Source organism: Pantherophis guttatus, chromosome 2 (assembly GCF_059756535.1).
Source record: "Pantherophis guttatus breed Tessera chromosome 2, ASM5975653v1, whole genome shotgun sequence".
Classification (NCBI taxonomy): Eukaryota; Metazoa; Chordata; class Lepidosauria; order Squamata; family Colubridae; genus Pantherophis; species Pantherophis guttatus.
Genome location: NC_142064.1, coordinates 94,558,980 through 94,571,776, shown reverse-complemented (window position 1 = coordinate 94,571,776; position 12,797 = coordinate 94,558,980). Strand labels below are relative to the sequence as shown.

The 12,797-nt window shown below is 39.4% G+C and overlaps 1 protein-coding gene across 2 annotated transcripts in view; it reads left to right on the top strand.

The window, feature by feature from the left end:
• The first annotated feature begins 834 nt into the window (after positions 1 to 834).
• Positions 835 to 12,797, top strand: part of PIGG (phosphatidylinositol glycan anchor biosynthesis class G (EMM blood group)) — a 71,467-nt gene continuing 59,504 nt past the window's right edge. For both annotated transcript variants that reach the window (XM_034410713.3, XM_034410712.3), the window contains exons 1-2: positions 835 to 1,057; positions 12,014 to 12,219. In XM_034410713.3, coding sequence (XP_034266604.2) covers positions 904 to 1,057; positions 12,014 to 12,219 — 360 coding nt within the window. In that variant the 5' untranslated portion in view covers positions 835 to 903. The remainder of the gene's footprint in view (positions 1,058 to 12,013; positions 12,220 to 12,797) is intronic.

Here is a 12,797-nt window from a genome sequence, read left to right as displayed (position 1 = left end):
TAAAGGTTCCCCTTGCATATATGTGCTAGTCATTCCCGATTCTAGGGGGGCGGTGCTCATCTCCGTTTCAAAGAAGCCAGCGCTGTCCGAAGACGTCTCCGTGGTCATGTGACTAAATGCCAAAGGCGCACGGAACGCTGTTACCTTCCCACCAAAGATGGTCCCTATTTTTCTACCTGCATTTTTTACGTGCTTTCGAACTGCTAGGTTGGCAGAAGCTGGGACAAGTAATGGGAGCTCACCCCTTTATGCAGCACTAGGGATTCGAACCACTGAACTACCGACCTTTCCATCGACAAGCTCAGCATCTTAGCCACTGAGCCACCGCGTCCCTCTGTTTGTATATGTTGTGTATTTTGGAGGTGGAGACCCTTTGAGAACTGCATGCAACGAAATTTCATTTTAATGTATGCCGATTAGTGTACATTCAAAGTCACAATAAAGTTATTCTAAGTCTAAGTGGAATACCTGACTTCTAAAGACCAGCATGCATGACAAAAAGCCAAGCAATTGTAAGTCTACCTATAAATATCCAACTGGAAATTGACGGCTTTACAGTCCACCGACCGACTGGCTTCCATCGATCGCCAAGGCGATGCCGCAAAGGCTTTCTGGGAGATGTAGTCCGCTCATACTTCCCTCTTTTCAAAGCGTTCTTCCCTCGGCGCGGTTCTCGAGCGGCTACTTCCCGCGGATTGGTCAACCGCTGACCAATCAGTGTGCAAGCAAACCGGTTTGGGCCTATTATGATTGCTTGGCTTTTCAATTCTATCCTTATGTGCCGCCTGCTTGGCCCGCCGGAGGGAGGTGCTGCGGCCGCCGCCGCCGCCGCTGCGCAGGTGTGTCCTTCTCCTGCTTACCTTCTTTCCGGATTCACCTGCCTGCCCGCGCTGGAGTTGAAGGATGCGGCTGCGCTCCGGGGTCTTTGCGTCTTTCTGCCTGTTGGTGCAGGCCTTGGGCGTGGGGCTTTTCATTAGGGGCTTCTTCCCCGTGCCGGTCAGATCGCTGCTTCCCAGCGGGACCTTCGGCCAGGTGCCTGCAGAGCCTCCTCGGACAGGTACAGCAGCGTCTCTCCCTCGCTCGTGTTTTCCTGGGATCTCGCCTGAAAAGGCGAGGTGTGCCGGATCGCCCAGAGGGAGATCCTTTCAAAGTGTGGGGTGGTCTCCATGGCATATCGCCCCTCCAGCCTGCCAAGCAAGGCAGAGCGGGGCGAGTGAGATGCTTTAACAAACTTGGAACTTTTATTTGTGGGTGTTTAGCAATTCAGAAAGGAAGCGCCCAGCTTTTTTGCAAGGGGTTTTGAGACATTTGCACTTGCAGGGAGCAATCTCTGCCTCCTCTCCGACTCCTTTTGCAGGTTGGGCTACGAGCAACCCAGTCTTGGTTGCTATGCTGTTCAGAGAGGAAAAGGCATCAGAAAAACTGCCTGCCCGGCAGGTGAAATGAACAGTTGGACAAAGGGTGGCTTTTGCCAGAACAAAAAGTTGGGTGGTTTGTTTGCTCTTTTCTCTGGCAAGAATGTCTTCCTTCTTTTCTTGGGCAACGAGATGGGTAACAAAATGAGGAGGAAGAAACAGTAGGCTTTATAATCCAAAATTGAAAGTGAGTTATGTGCCATGCCAGTGAATAATGTTAAGTGCCATGCCAGTGAATAACCCCAAAAGTTTTTCAGGCTAGGGAGAGAGTAGAGGTAAGGGAGCAGCGGCCTATTTGGTTAGCTTACTGTCCTGCCAACTATCCAGATTGTGCCATATTTTAAAGTAAAAATACTAAAATGGAAATGAAAGCCTGTGATGCTAAAAATCAACAATGAAAGTTTTGCTTGAAAGTTTTGCGTTAGAAGGGCTATTTTAAAATGGTTGGTGTACTCCTCAACCCAATGGCTTGAACCTGGATCACCACACGATGAGCCTGTAACAAATGTAAATGAACCTCACGGAGGTTCTTGCAAGTCCACCTGAACAAAATCCATAGAGGCCTTGAATATTAATAACTAGCATTTTGATTTCAGTTAGAAACTATCCAGCAGTCAAAATGATGTTTTTTATATTTGTATGATGTGCTCTCTTTGAATTCTAAGATTAGCTGAACTGTTGAGTTCTGTACCAATGGAAACTTCTGATCTAGATTCCAAAATAAATTTTGTGGAACATATTACAATAGAGTACTCAAATGTCAATATTATTGCTGTATATGGTTACTTTCCTTGGGAAAAAGAAAAATTGTCTATCTCTCCAAAGTGATGATGAACAGGGCTGAAGGCCATTTCATCTGTATGGGGATCTGAAGAATTTGGTCCAGGGGTAGTTTCTGGTCACCTTGAACTACATACTTTGTCTTTTTGAGAAAGTATGATCTAGTTTAAAATGAGATCTATTATTGCTCTGGAAATGTATAGTTAGTCTCATTTTAAGACCTTTCTTGCCGCAGTTAAGTGGATCACTGCAGTTGTTAAATTAGTAGCATGGTTGTTAAGTGAATCTGGCTTCCCCATTGACTTTGCTTGTCGCAAAAAGTGATCACATGACCCTGGGACACTGCAGCAGTCATAAACTTGAGTCAGTTGCCAAACATCTGAATTTTGATCATCTGACCATGGGGATGCTGCAAAGGTCATAAGTGTAAAAAATGGTCATAAGTCACCTTTGTCAGTGTAGTAACTTTGAATGGTCACTAAATGAACTGTTGTAAATCGAGGACTATATAGTTATTGAAAAACAATCTGCAAAGAGATAAAGTATAGCTAATTCAAACTTTCTCTTTTGATTTTGAGCAAAAGTTGTCTATTAGGCTGGTGAATGCGGTTGCAGCCATGTAGGCCTCTCAGAAGCCATGCTAAAACTAGTCAGTGCTATCTGCTGCAGGATGTATTTAATTTAAGTCTCTAGTCAGAAAAGCTTAATTTAAAGATTTTGATTATAATTTATTCACTAGCCTGGAAGTTTCTATAACAATCATTTCTAATAAAAGCGCAGTCTTGTTTGAAATAGGCTGAATATATGCTCTTCAATACCTGTACTAAGACTTTGTTTTGGAAGCGTATTTATTGAAAATGCTTTTATACAACACCAATCAGTTCAATCTTAAGTGATTTACAAAGCAAAAAATATAACAGCAGCATCCAGGTACACTTAAATGTTAAACACACACACACACACACACCTATATCATACAAAGCAATTTATCAATTTTAATTCAGATTAATTTTCATGGAAAAGGAATGACCAAACAGATACCTATTGGGAAATTATTAAGAATTCAGTAGGAATTAATTTTTTGAAATATTTTGTCATGATATGCAAGGAAAACAACCATACCACTTTTTAAATTATACTGGATCACCTCAATTTCTTTATTCATTGATTCATTTTTTATCTTTATACTTTAGGGGAAAAATTGGTTGCTGGGTCTGTTAATTCATTGCTCACTCCTATATTACCAAGTGGCATATTGTTATATATATCATTATGTTCAATTGCTGTATATTTGCTTTTGAAATGAAATCTTTTAAAGAAAAGTTTAAGAATGAAAAAATGTGGTGTAGTGGTAAAATTGTTGGATTAGGAATAGGGATATTCCGGTTCTAATCCACCTTCAGTCACTGAAAGACACTAGATGTCTTGAATCAATGTTCTAATGTCAAAATATCAGCAGATAAAAATAAGTGATACTCAGAATTAACCAATACAAAATTGATATCTCAATATTTCCCAACAAGAATTGCTAATGGTTCAAGAATGAAGTCTTAAAACAATTCAGAAAATGGATAATAAGTGTCAAATTATAAACCAATTGGTCCTGAAATAAATTGATTTTTTTAAAAAATAACTTTTCATGTTGGTGGGATATAATAGAATTACAGAGTTGGAAGGATCCTATGAAGTCATCAAGTCCAACTCTATATATTGCAAAGTTCACTACACTATCCCTGGTAGAAACCTATCCAGTCTATCCAGTGAAGGGGCAGAAACAGCTCTGCACTAACCCATTTCACTGATTGACAGCTCTTATAAAAATATCTTCTAATGTGTAATCTGTACCTACATTCTTGAAGTTTCATTTCTTAAATTCTAGACTTACCCACTGCAGCAAGTGGTAATACATCTGAATCTCTACATTGTGATTTCTGTTCAGATTTAAAGACAGCTATCATGTTCTCTCTGAATCTTCAAGCTAAATATATTTCATTTACTGTAACTGTTCCTTGGAGGCAGAGGTTGGCTGCTGCCGGTTCAGACTGGTTTGGGCAAACCGGTAATTCCAACCAACAGGTGGGCCCACCCACCCAACCTGATGCTATCCAGTCCTATATAATTGCTGGTTTTTTGATGCCGCGCACACTCACATTTTCAGTTCTGGGCAAACTGGTTGTTACAGTATGTGACGCCCACCTCTGCTTGTAGGACTTGGTTACCAGTCTTTTCAATGTCTTGGTAGGCCTTCTCTGAACTTATGAGTGTATTTTTTTTAACTGGGGTGTACAGAACTGAATGTAGTACTCCAAGCCTTACCAGGGCAGAGTAGGGTGAAGGAAATCAAGAGAAGCATGGTGTCCTGTGATCTGGACACCATGTTCCTCTTGATTCCCGTCAAGATGTCATTGGCCTTCTCTGCATGTCTCAGTTGGGACATGTTGAGCTTGTAACATACAGGTAGTACATTGAAATCCTTCTCACACATGCTGCTTTTGAGGCAGACTTTCTTCATTATGTACACATTTTTTCCCATTTGTCTTACCTAGATGTGTGACTTTATGTTTCTTCCTGTTAAATTTCATTCTGTGAGGTTTTGTCTATTGTGGCCTAAGTAATTTTTCCCCCTTTCCCAAGTATTAGCCATCCTTCTTAGGTTTTCTAATTGTAAATTGCAATCCACTTAATAAAGAAATTGTAAGTAAGACCAGGTTTTGAGGGGGGGAGCTAGAGCTGTTCCCCAAAATGTGACATGTTCTGGAGGAAGAAATAGCTCTTAACTTTCCTGTGTAATGGACTACTGTCTTGCTAATGCCAGTTCTTCTATTTCCTCTCTCTTCCATTGTATTATTTCTAGAAGTTTGGATCACTATGCTACCCAGAATGCAGCTTTTACATGGCAACAATTATCTGTTATCAACAGAACAAAAGTGAGGTGGTAGCATTTATTCACTCACCTGTTATCTTCTAGATAGAGGGACCTGTTCCTTATTATTGTATGGTACAAGGGGCAGAGGAGATAAGCAGGTGGAAGCAATTGGAAGCATTGGCTGTTTCTGACAATCACAACTTGCTTTTTAGCTGAGTAAAAGGCATCACTCTCCTATGCTGTGTGTCCTGTGGGGTTGGGTCATGTGGGAACTCACACTTTTCAAGAGCTACTGCATATCAACAACAATTCCATAAAGATGATGGAGCTTCAGCAGCTGTCGAAGAATGAAAATGTTTGAAATACCTCTGGGAATAAACCACTAATAATACTGTTTCAGCATATTCCCAGTGCTACAGTCAAAGGTATACTAGTTCTGCCTCAAGAGACTTTGGAATTCAGAGTAAAATAAGTAAGAAAACAATTAATCAAAGTGTTTAGCCTTCACTGAATTAATTACTGAATTGGCTACATTTTAATTTCTCATGTCATTAAATAACAGCAGAATCTTGGACAGATAATTTAATTCTGGCCTTTTGTTCCTTTTCACACAAAAACTGCATATTAACCATCTAGATAGGGAAAATAATCCTCTGGATTGTTTTGGATATTGGTTTATTTTTGCCATTTAGGTAAATCTTAATAGTCCTTACTGCTAAGTGACAAAGTTCATATACAGCAGTGCTTAAAAGTTTCTGAACTCTCTTGGGGCTTCTGGTTGGCACCGCCGCCGTTGCCAGACGGTCCTTCAAGACCGCCAGCCCTGCCGCCTGTAAAGAGCCGCCCCACAGCTGAGAGGCGGCTCAAAAAACTCCGTTTCTTCGAGGAAATGTGAGCAGAGCTGGCGAGGTCAGGTAGAGCCCCCTGTGAAGTCCCCAGATTGTTTTTTTTTTGCTTCTGGGGAGCAAGCAGGATGAGGCTCCCTATTCAGCTCGCCGTGGCTCCGGACGATGGGGGAACTCTGCATGTAGCAGAGCCAGACGACGCGACCAACGTAAACAGCGAAAGTCAAAAGATTTATTAAAAATAAACAGGGTGAAATCTGGATCTGGAACTTAAAACTGCAAGTATTTATGATAGCCCTGTGAGTGAATTTAAGAACGGAGAAAGAGTGAAAGTTTAAAATGGCGTCCGGTTTTAGTGTCTTGAAAAAAAAAGCTGAAAGCGAAAGTGGATTTGCCTGACTGTTTCAACACGCTACAAAGTATTTAGAGCAATAGCGCTGGCTGGAAGAGAAGGGAATAGTTTTTTTTTTACAAAGTGTTTCTATGTTCCTTCTCCCTTAGAGATTTGATTAATTCTGAGAGGTTTTTGTGCTGGTGAAAAGGGAGAGAAGACTTCCTTCTTAAAAAAAAAAGAGATTGTCTGCGTGGCAGACATGGCTTCAAAGCTAGACAACAAAGCTGGGGGGGGGGGGGTTCCCCACACATAAATCACAAGCGCAGTTTCTAAGCTTGCAGACCCAGAGCCAGAGACAGGAGACAGGAGATTGATTTTAGAGACTTGAAGGAATTTATTATTACGGCTCTGATGAAACAAGATGAGGTTAGGGTGAACCAGAAGTTTGAAAAATTTCAACAGGAAACTAAGGAGATGGTTCAAGAAAAGTATGACAAGATGAAGCGAGATATTCTGACAGTTTTGACTGGCTTGTCAGAAGTAATTGTCCAAATTGATAAAAAAGTGCAAGAAATTAATTTAGAAATAGAGTCTAAAATGAAGGAAGTTGATTATAAGATTGATAATGTGGATAATAAAATGCAAAGGATTGAAAATGAAGTGACAATGATGCAATTCAAATTTATGGAGTTTGCTGTAAGACTGAGGGGGATAAAGGAAAAAAACAGAGATTTGAGAAGGATTTGTGCTGAGGCTTTGGCTGAGATGTTAAAGGTTAGCCGTGAAGAGGTCTTGTCTAAGATTGACAAGACTTACAGAGTGAATTCTTGGGTAGCAAGGCAAAGGCAATTGCCAAGAGATGTAGTGATATACTTTACAGACAGAAGAATAAGAAATGACATCTTGCAAGTCTTTTGTTTCTACCTTACAAGTGGATGGAAGGGAGATTGGGATTTACAAAGAGGATTTTGCATTCTTGATGACTGAACTAAAGAAACAACAAATTCCATTCAGATGGGATGCTCCAGTTGGTATAATATTGAGGTATCAAGGAGAAAGATATCGATTAAATACTGTCCAAAAAGCGGAAGAATTTTATCTCAATGTTTTTAAAACTGGTCCAGCATCTCCACGTACATCTTTGGTGTTAATACAGGAGGGTGACAAAGAAAAGCAAAATGAACAAGAGATTGAAGTCCAGCGGAAGCAGATGGAGACGGAGGCAATGGACATACAAGGAGCTACAAGCGGCTCTTTGGATGAGTCGTTCCCGGATCTTCCTTTAAAAGTTAAAGGTGAATCACCTAAAAATACAAGAGAAGTGGCTTTGGATCTTGATCTGATGTCTTACAAAGTTAAAGATCAGCGTATAACCCAATCAGTCTACAAACAAATTCCAGAAAAACAACAACAGCAGAGGTCTAAGCCAGCACAAGGCAAGAAAAGAAGCAGGTTTTACAAAACTAAAAATTTTTAGAATATTTCTTTTGAAGATGGATTATAAAAATTTTTTTTTTTGCAAAACTATTAGCCAACAGACTATTGCCAGTTATCTAAGAGTTGATTCATGATTAAGCAGGATTTATAGAAGACAGACACATGAAAAATAATGTGAGGCAAATTATAGATTTATTGGACTATCTTGAGAAGAATAAACAGATCCCTGCAGTGCTGGTGTTTTAGGTTGCGGAGAAGGCCTGTAAGCGAGTGACTTGGAACTTTCTATTACAGACTTTAAGAAAAATGGATTATGTGTACGTTGAAGGAAATAGCTATGAGGCAAGAGGATTATGGAGTAAAGGCACTTGCAGTTGATCTGGTTGTGACCCTAACATGGTCGATGGAACTAATAATCTAGATGAAAGACTTTACAGAAGATATTATATGGAATATAAATATAAATATAAAGTCACTTGGGGGGGGTTGTAAATAGAAGTACTCTTCAATGATGGGAGCAGATGGCAACTAAAGACATTAAACACACTGTTGGACGAAGGATTTGATGTAATTGTTTAGATGTCACAAATTATTATATATGCTGCGGGAAAGTGGATGAAACAAAATTGATGTGGTATATGGTGATAGGCGAGATTACTGATTGTTCAATATTGGAAAAGGGATGTTATGTTTATTATAGAAGAATGGATTCTGAAAGTGGCCAGTTTTGTAGAAAAGGCGAAGATATTAGTATACATTAAAGACTGGACCCAAGAGATTTATGTATGGGAGTAGAGGAAATGGATAGATTATGTGCAGAATAAATATTAAATTAGGAAGTATTAAATAACTTTTAGTTGAATGTTGTGTAGAAATGTATAGTATATAGGGGAAAGAATACTAAAATGTCAGGATGAAATGTATATTACACAGGGGGTAGAGTAGATGGGCGGTAAAGTATTATATAATGCGATTTGGATTTGGATTTCACCCTGGGGAAGCCATGGGGGGAGGGGAGGGTAAGGGAGCGTTAGGGAGGGAAAGGGGGGGGAAAGGGGGAAAATTTGTATTGTAAAACTTTTTCAATAAAAAAAAAAGTTTCTGAACTCTCTTGAATTTTCAATATTTCTGCATATACAGTGTATGACCTAAAACATGACTTGTTCAAGTTGTAAAACTTGATATTCATACTGAGGGATGTTGGTGGGCTTCCTTGCATAAACTGCTCACTTTATGTCCTTTCATAAAATTCCTTTAGGATTCAGGTCAGGACTTTGACTTGCCAATCCAAAACGTTAACTTTCTTCCACTTTAATCATGTGGTTATGCAATTTGGGATTACTATCTTGCTGCATGACCCATTTATTTTCTCTTGAGCTTCAGTGCAGGGATAAATACCCTGACATTTTCTTGTGGAATTTAGTGTTACAATTCAGAACTCATAGTTACATCAATGAAGGTACGCTATCTTTGTCCAGAAGGACAGAGCAAGCCCAAACCATGATATTGCCGCTGTCAATTTTTGCTGAGGGAATAAAGTTCTTAAGCTGAAATGCAATGTTTTGCTTTTTGTGAAGTGGAACACTTTTCATTCAAGCTGAAAAGTTCTATTATGATCTCATCAATCGACAGAACATCCTTCCATAAAATTCTGGCTTATCTATGTAGTCTTTCACAAACAGTAGATAGGCAGCAATGTCCTTTTTGGGGAGAAATGTCTTTCTCCTTGCAACCCTGCAAGAGTTGCTGTTCAATGTTTTTGATAGTGGGGTCATGAACACTGGCATTCACCAATGCAAGAAAGGCTTTTAGCCTTAGACATTATCCCGGAATTCTTTAAGATTCCTAGAGTATTTCACCCCTGGCTTTTTGGTGTGATCTTGGTTGCTCAGCCACTCCAATTCAACAACAGTGTTGAATTGCCTCCTTTTGTTAAGTGGAGTTTGGTAGAGTCTAATCTCTTTGGAAATAGTTTTGTAGCCTTTTCCAGAACATCAGCGTCTGTTTTTTGGAGGCCCTCAGAAATCTCCTTGTTTGAGCCATAACACATTTCCACATACCAGGGTTGTACAGATCAGACTTTGATAGTAAATAACCAAAATTATGTTCTGTAAATAATGCAGGATCTCCCACACTAAATCTGAAAAACTTTACTCTAATTTCAAACTTTCAAATAAACTAATAATCCTACAGGTTCACATATGTTTGCCATACACAAATATGTAACACTGGATTATTTTCCTCAAATAAATAAGGAAATATAATGCTTTTTTGTCATTTGTTTAATCAAGTATTTTTAATCTAGTTTTAGGACTTGATCCGAGAACAGATCATGCTTTAGGGTTCTATTTATACAGAAATACTGAAAATTCAAAAAGGTTCCCAAAATTTTTAAGGAACTCTATGGATATTTTCCTTACCATACAGTTCTAAGTTTGTATACTTTCCCCCCAGGTATAGGCTTTGAGGCTTCCTGCAAATTGACAGTACCCATTATGCTTTTCTGGGATGGTAACAATTCTGCAGAACAATGCTTGTCACCTTGTTACGATCATGTCTACTTTCAATGCAGGTAGAATAAAGTTGGCAAGAGATTGTTGCAAATCAACGAAATGTTCCAAAGGAATTTAAATGTTGTAAACAATAATTTGGAAAATTATTGGTTCAACAGCAATAAATAGTAAAATTTCTGAGATTTATTGTGGACAATTATTTTAGTTAGTTGGGACATTTGCCAGATGTGTTTAGATTAATTTGTCATTTTTGATTCTTCCCTTTCCATCACCTTTGTTACCCAAATACAGTAAATAAAAAAACAGTGCCATTTCACTAGCTGAAATGTACTTGTACCCTGTTTCCCCCAAAATAAGACATACTCTGATAATAAGCCAATCGGGCTTTTGAGTGCATGGCAATAAGGCCAAGGGCTTATTTCAGGGTTCAAGAAAATATAAGACAGGGTCTTATTTTCGGGAAAACACGGTAGAAATTCTGCAACAAACTGGAGTTTACTTGCAGACAGTCATGGGTGTGTTCATAGACCTGTTTTTCTACAGTGCTTTGGCTCTTATTGGTGCTGTATTCATCCTTTCCATGTGTCTCCTAATTCTGTGGGTTGTTTAAAAAACATTTCATTGTGTTGATTTGTACATTCTTGCAACCTATGAAACTCATTTTTCTTTTCGTGGGCTCTATAAATTGTTGTCAAATATTAGTTCCTAGTAGCCTCAGGAAGAACATGCTAGATGTTCATCTGATCATGTATCTAGTGCAGTTTGAGTTTATTTAGATTTATATACCACCCTACTCCCGAAGGACTCAGGGCGGTGAACAGCCAAAGATAAAACAGATACAATATAAAATTTAAAAAACAATTTAAAAACATATTAAATAAATTTGGCCCAAACTAATTAAAACACCTCTGTTTTTAAAAACCAATTAAAATTAAAATTAAACAATTAAAAAGAGTTAGGCCAGCCCCGCTTGTTGGAATAAAAAAGTCTTGAGGGCATGGTGGAAAGTGCGTAAATCCGGGATCCTCCGTATCTCCGGGGGGAGCTTGTTCCAAAGGGCAGGTGCCCCCACAGAGAAGGCTTTCCCCCTGGGGGCCGCCAGTCAACACTGTTTGGCCGACGGCACCCTGAGGAGCCCCTCTCTGTGGGAGCGTACTGGCCAGTGAGAGGCTACCGGTGGTAGAAGGCGGTCTCGTAAGTACCCAGGTCCTAATGCAGTGATGCAAACCTATGACATGTGTCATTGGTGATGCGACATTAGATTTTTGGTGACACACCATGCCTCTGGACCCTCTGGAAGTTAGAAGAAGGACTGGCTCTCGTGCAGCCTTTGAGAAAATCACATCAGCATTCTTGCACAATTTTCTGAGGTTCCAGAGGTTCCAGAGGTCCCAGGAGAGCAGAGCCCTCTCATGCAACTTCTAGAAGGTCCAGAGAGGCTGAAACTTCCTGCCAACAAATAAGGAAGAAAAGTACAGATGTTATTTATGGATCACATACTGAGTTTCTACAATATCTTGTTCACAGTTCACTATCTTTCTTATAGTTTTTTCCCACTTGCCATTTTTCTCTTGTTTTTCTCATGTGATTTAAGGTGTTCAGAAACCAATATTGACAGCATAAACGGTAATAAAAACTTTTTTGTTGGAAACAAGACAAAGTACAGCTGTCAGAATTAAAATTATGACCATCCGTTATGGCTTGTTGATTCCTGCCTCTAAAGATATTTGTAGAAAATGTGGGACATTGAGGTCAGTAACGCGTGAAGACTAAGCGTTGGCTTGGATTAGCGTCTCATGTGGGTTTTTCTTTTCTTTTTTTAGAATTGACATCAGACTGGACCAAGAAGATCCCACCTATTTTTAACAAAGTAGTTATAGTATTGATTGATGCCTTGAGAGATGACTTTGTTTTTGGTTCAAAAGGTTTAAAATTCATGCCCTATACAACAGAGCTGGTGGAAAAAGGAACAACACAAGTTTTTATCTCAGAAGCCAAGGCGCCTACCGTCACTATGCCTCGAATTAAAGTAAGTTCTGATACTTTGGAAATAAATATTTCTTGACAAGTGACAGTTGTCTTCTATTAAATCTATACATTGTACATTTCATAAAGCAGTACACTTAATGCTTACTGCAGAAATATGTTCTTTTTTGACAACATGAGTTTTTCCTCAGAATGTGATGGTACATTCTGCTATGATGTTTGAGGTGAGTAAAACAGTGGGAAAAAAAAATTCACCAGCTTCCTGGAGTACTCAAGTTACCCCTTACTAAGGGCATTACATTCAGTACCATAGTCCTGAACTCAATACTTGTAGTCCTGCCACCTATACAGGTAGTCCTTGACCACAATTGAGCCCAACATTTCTGTTGTTAAGTGAGAAATTTGTTAAGTGAGTTTTGCCTCATTTTACAACCTTTCTTGTCACAGTTGTTAAACGAATCATCGCAATAACCCGGTTGTTAAGTGAGTATGGCTTCCCCATTGACTTTGCTTGCCGGAAGGTTGCAAAAGGTGACCACATGACCTTGGGATAGAACAATGGTCATAAGTATGAACCAGTTGCCAAGCATCTGAATTTTGATCACATGATCATGGGGATGT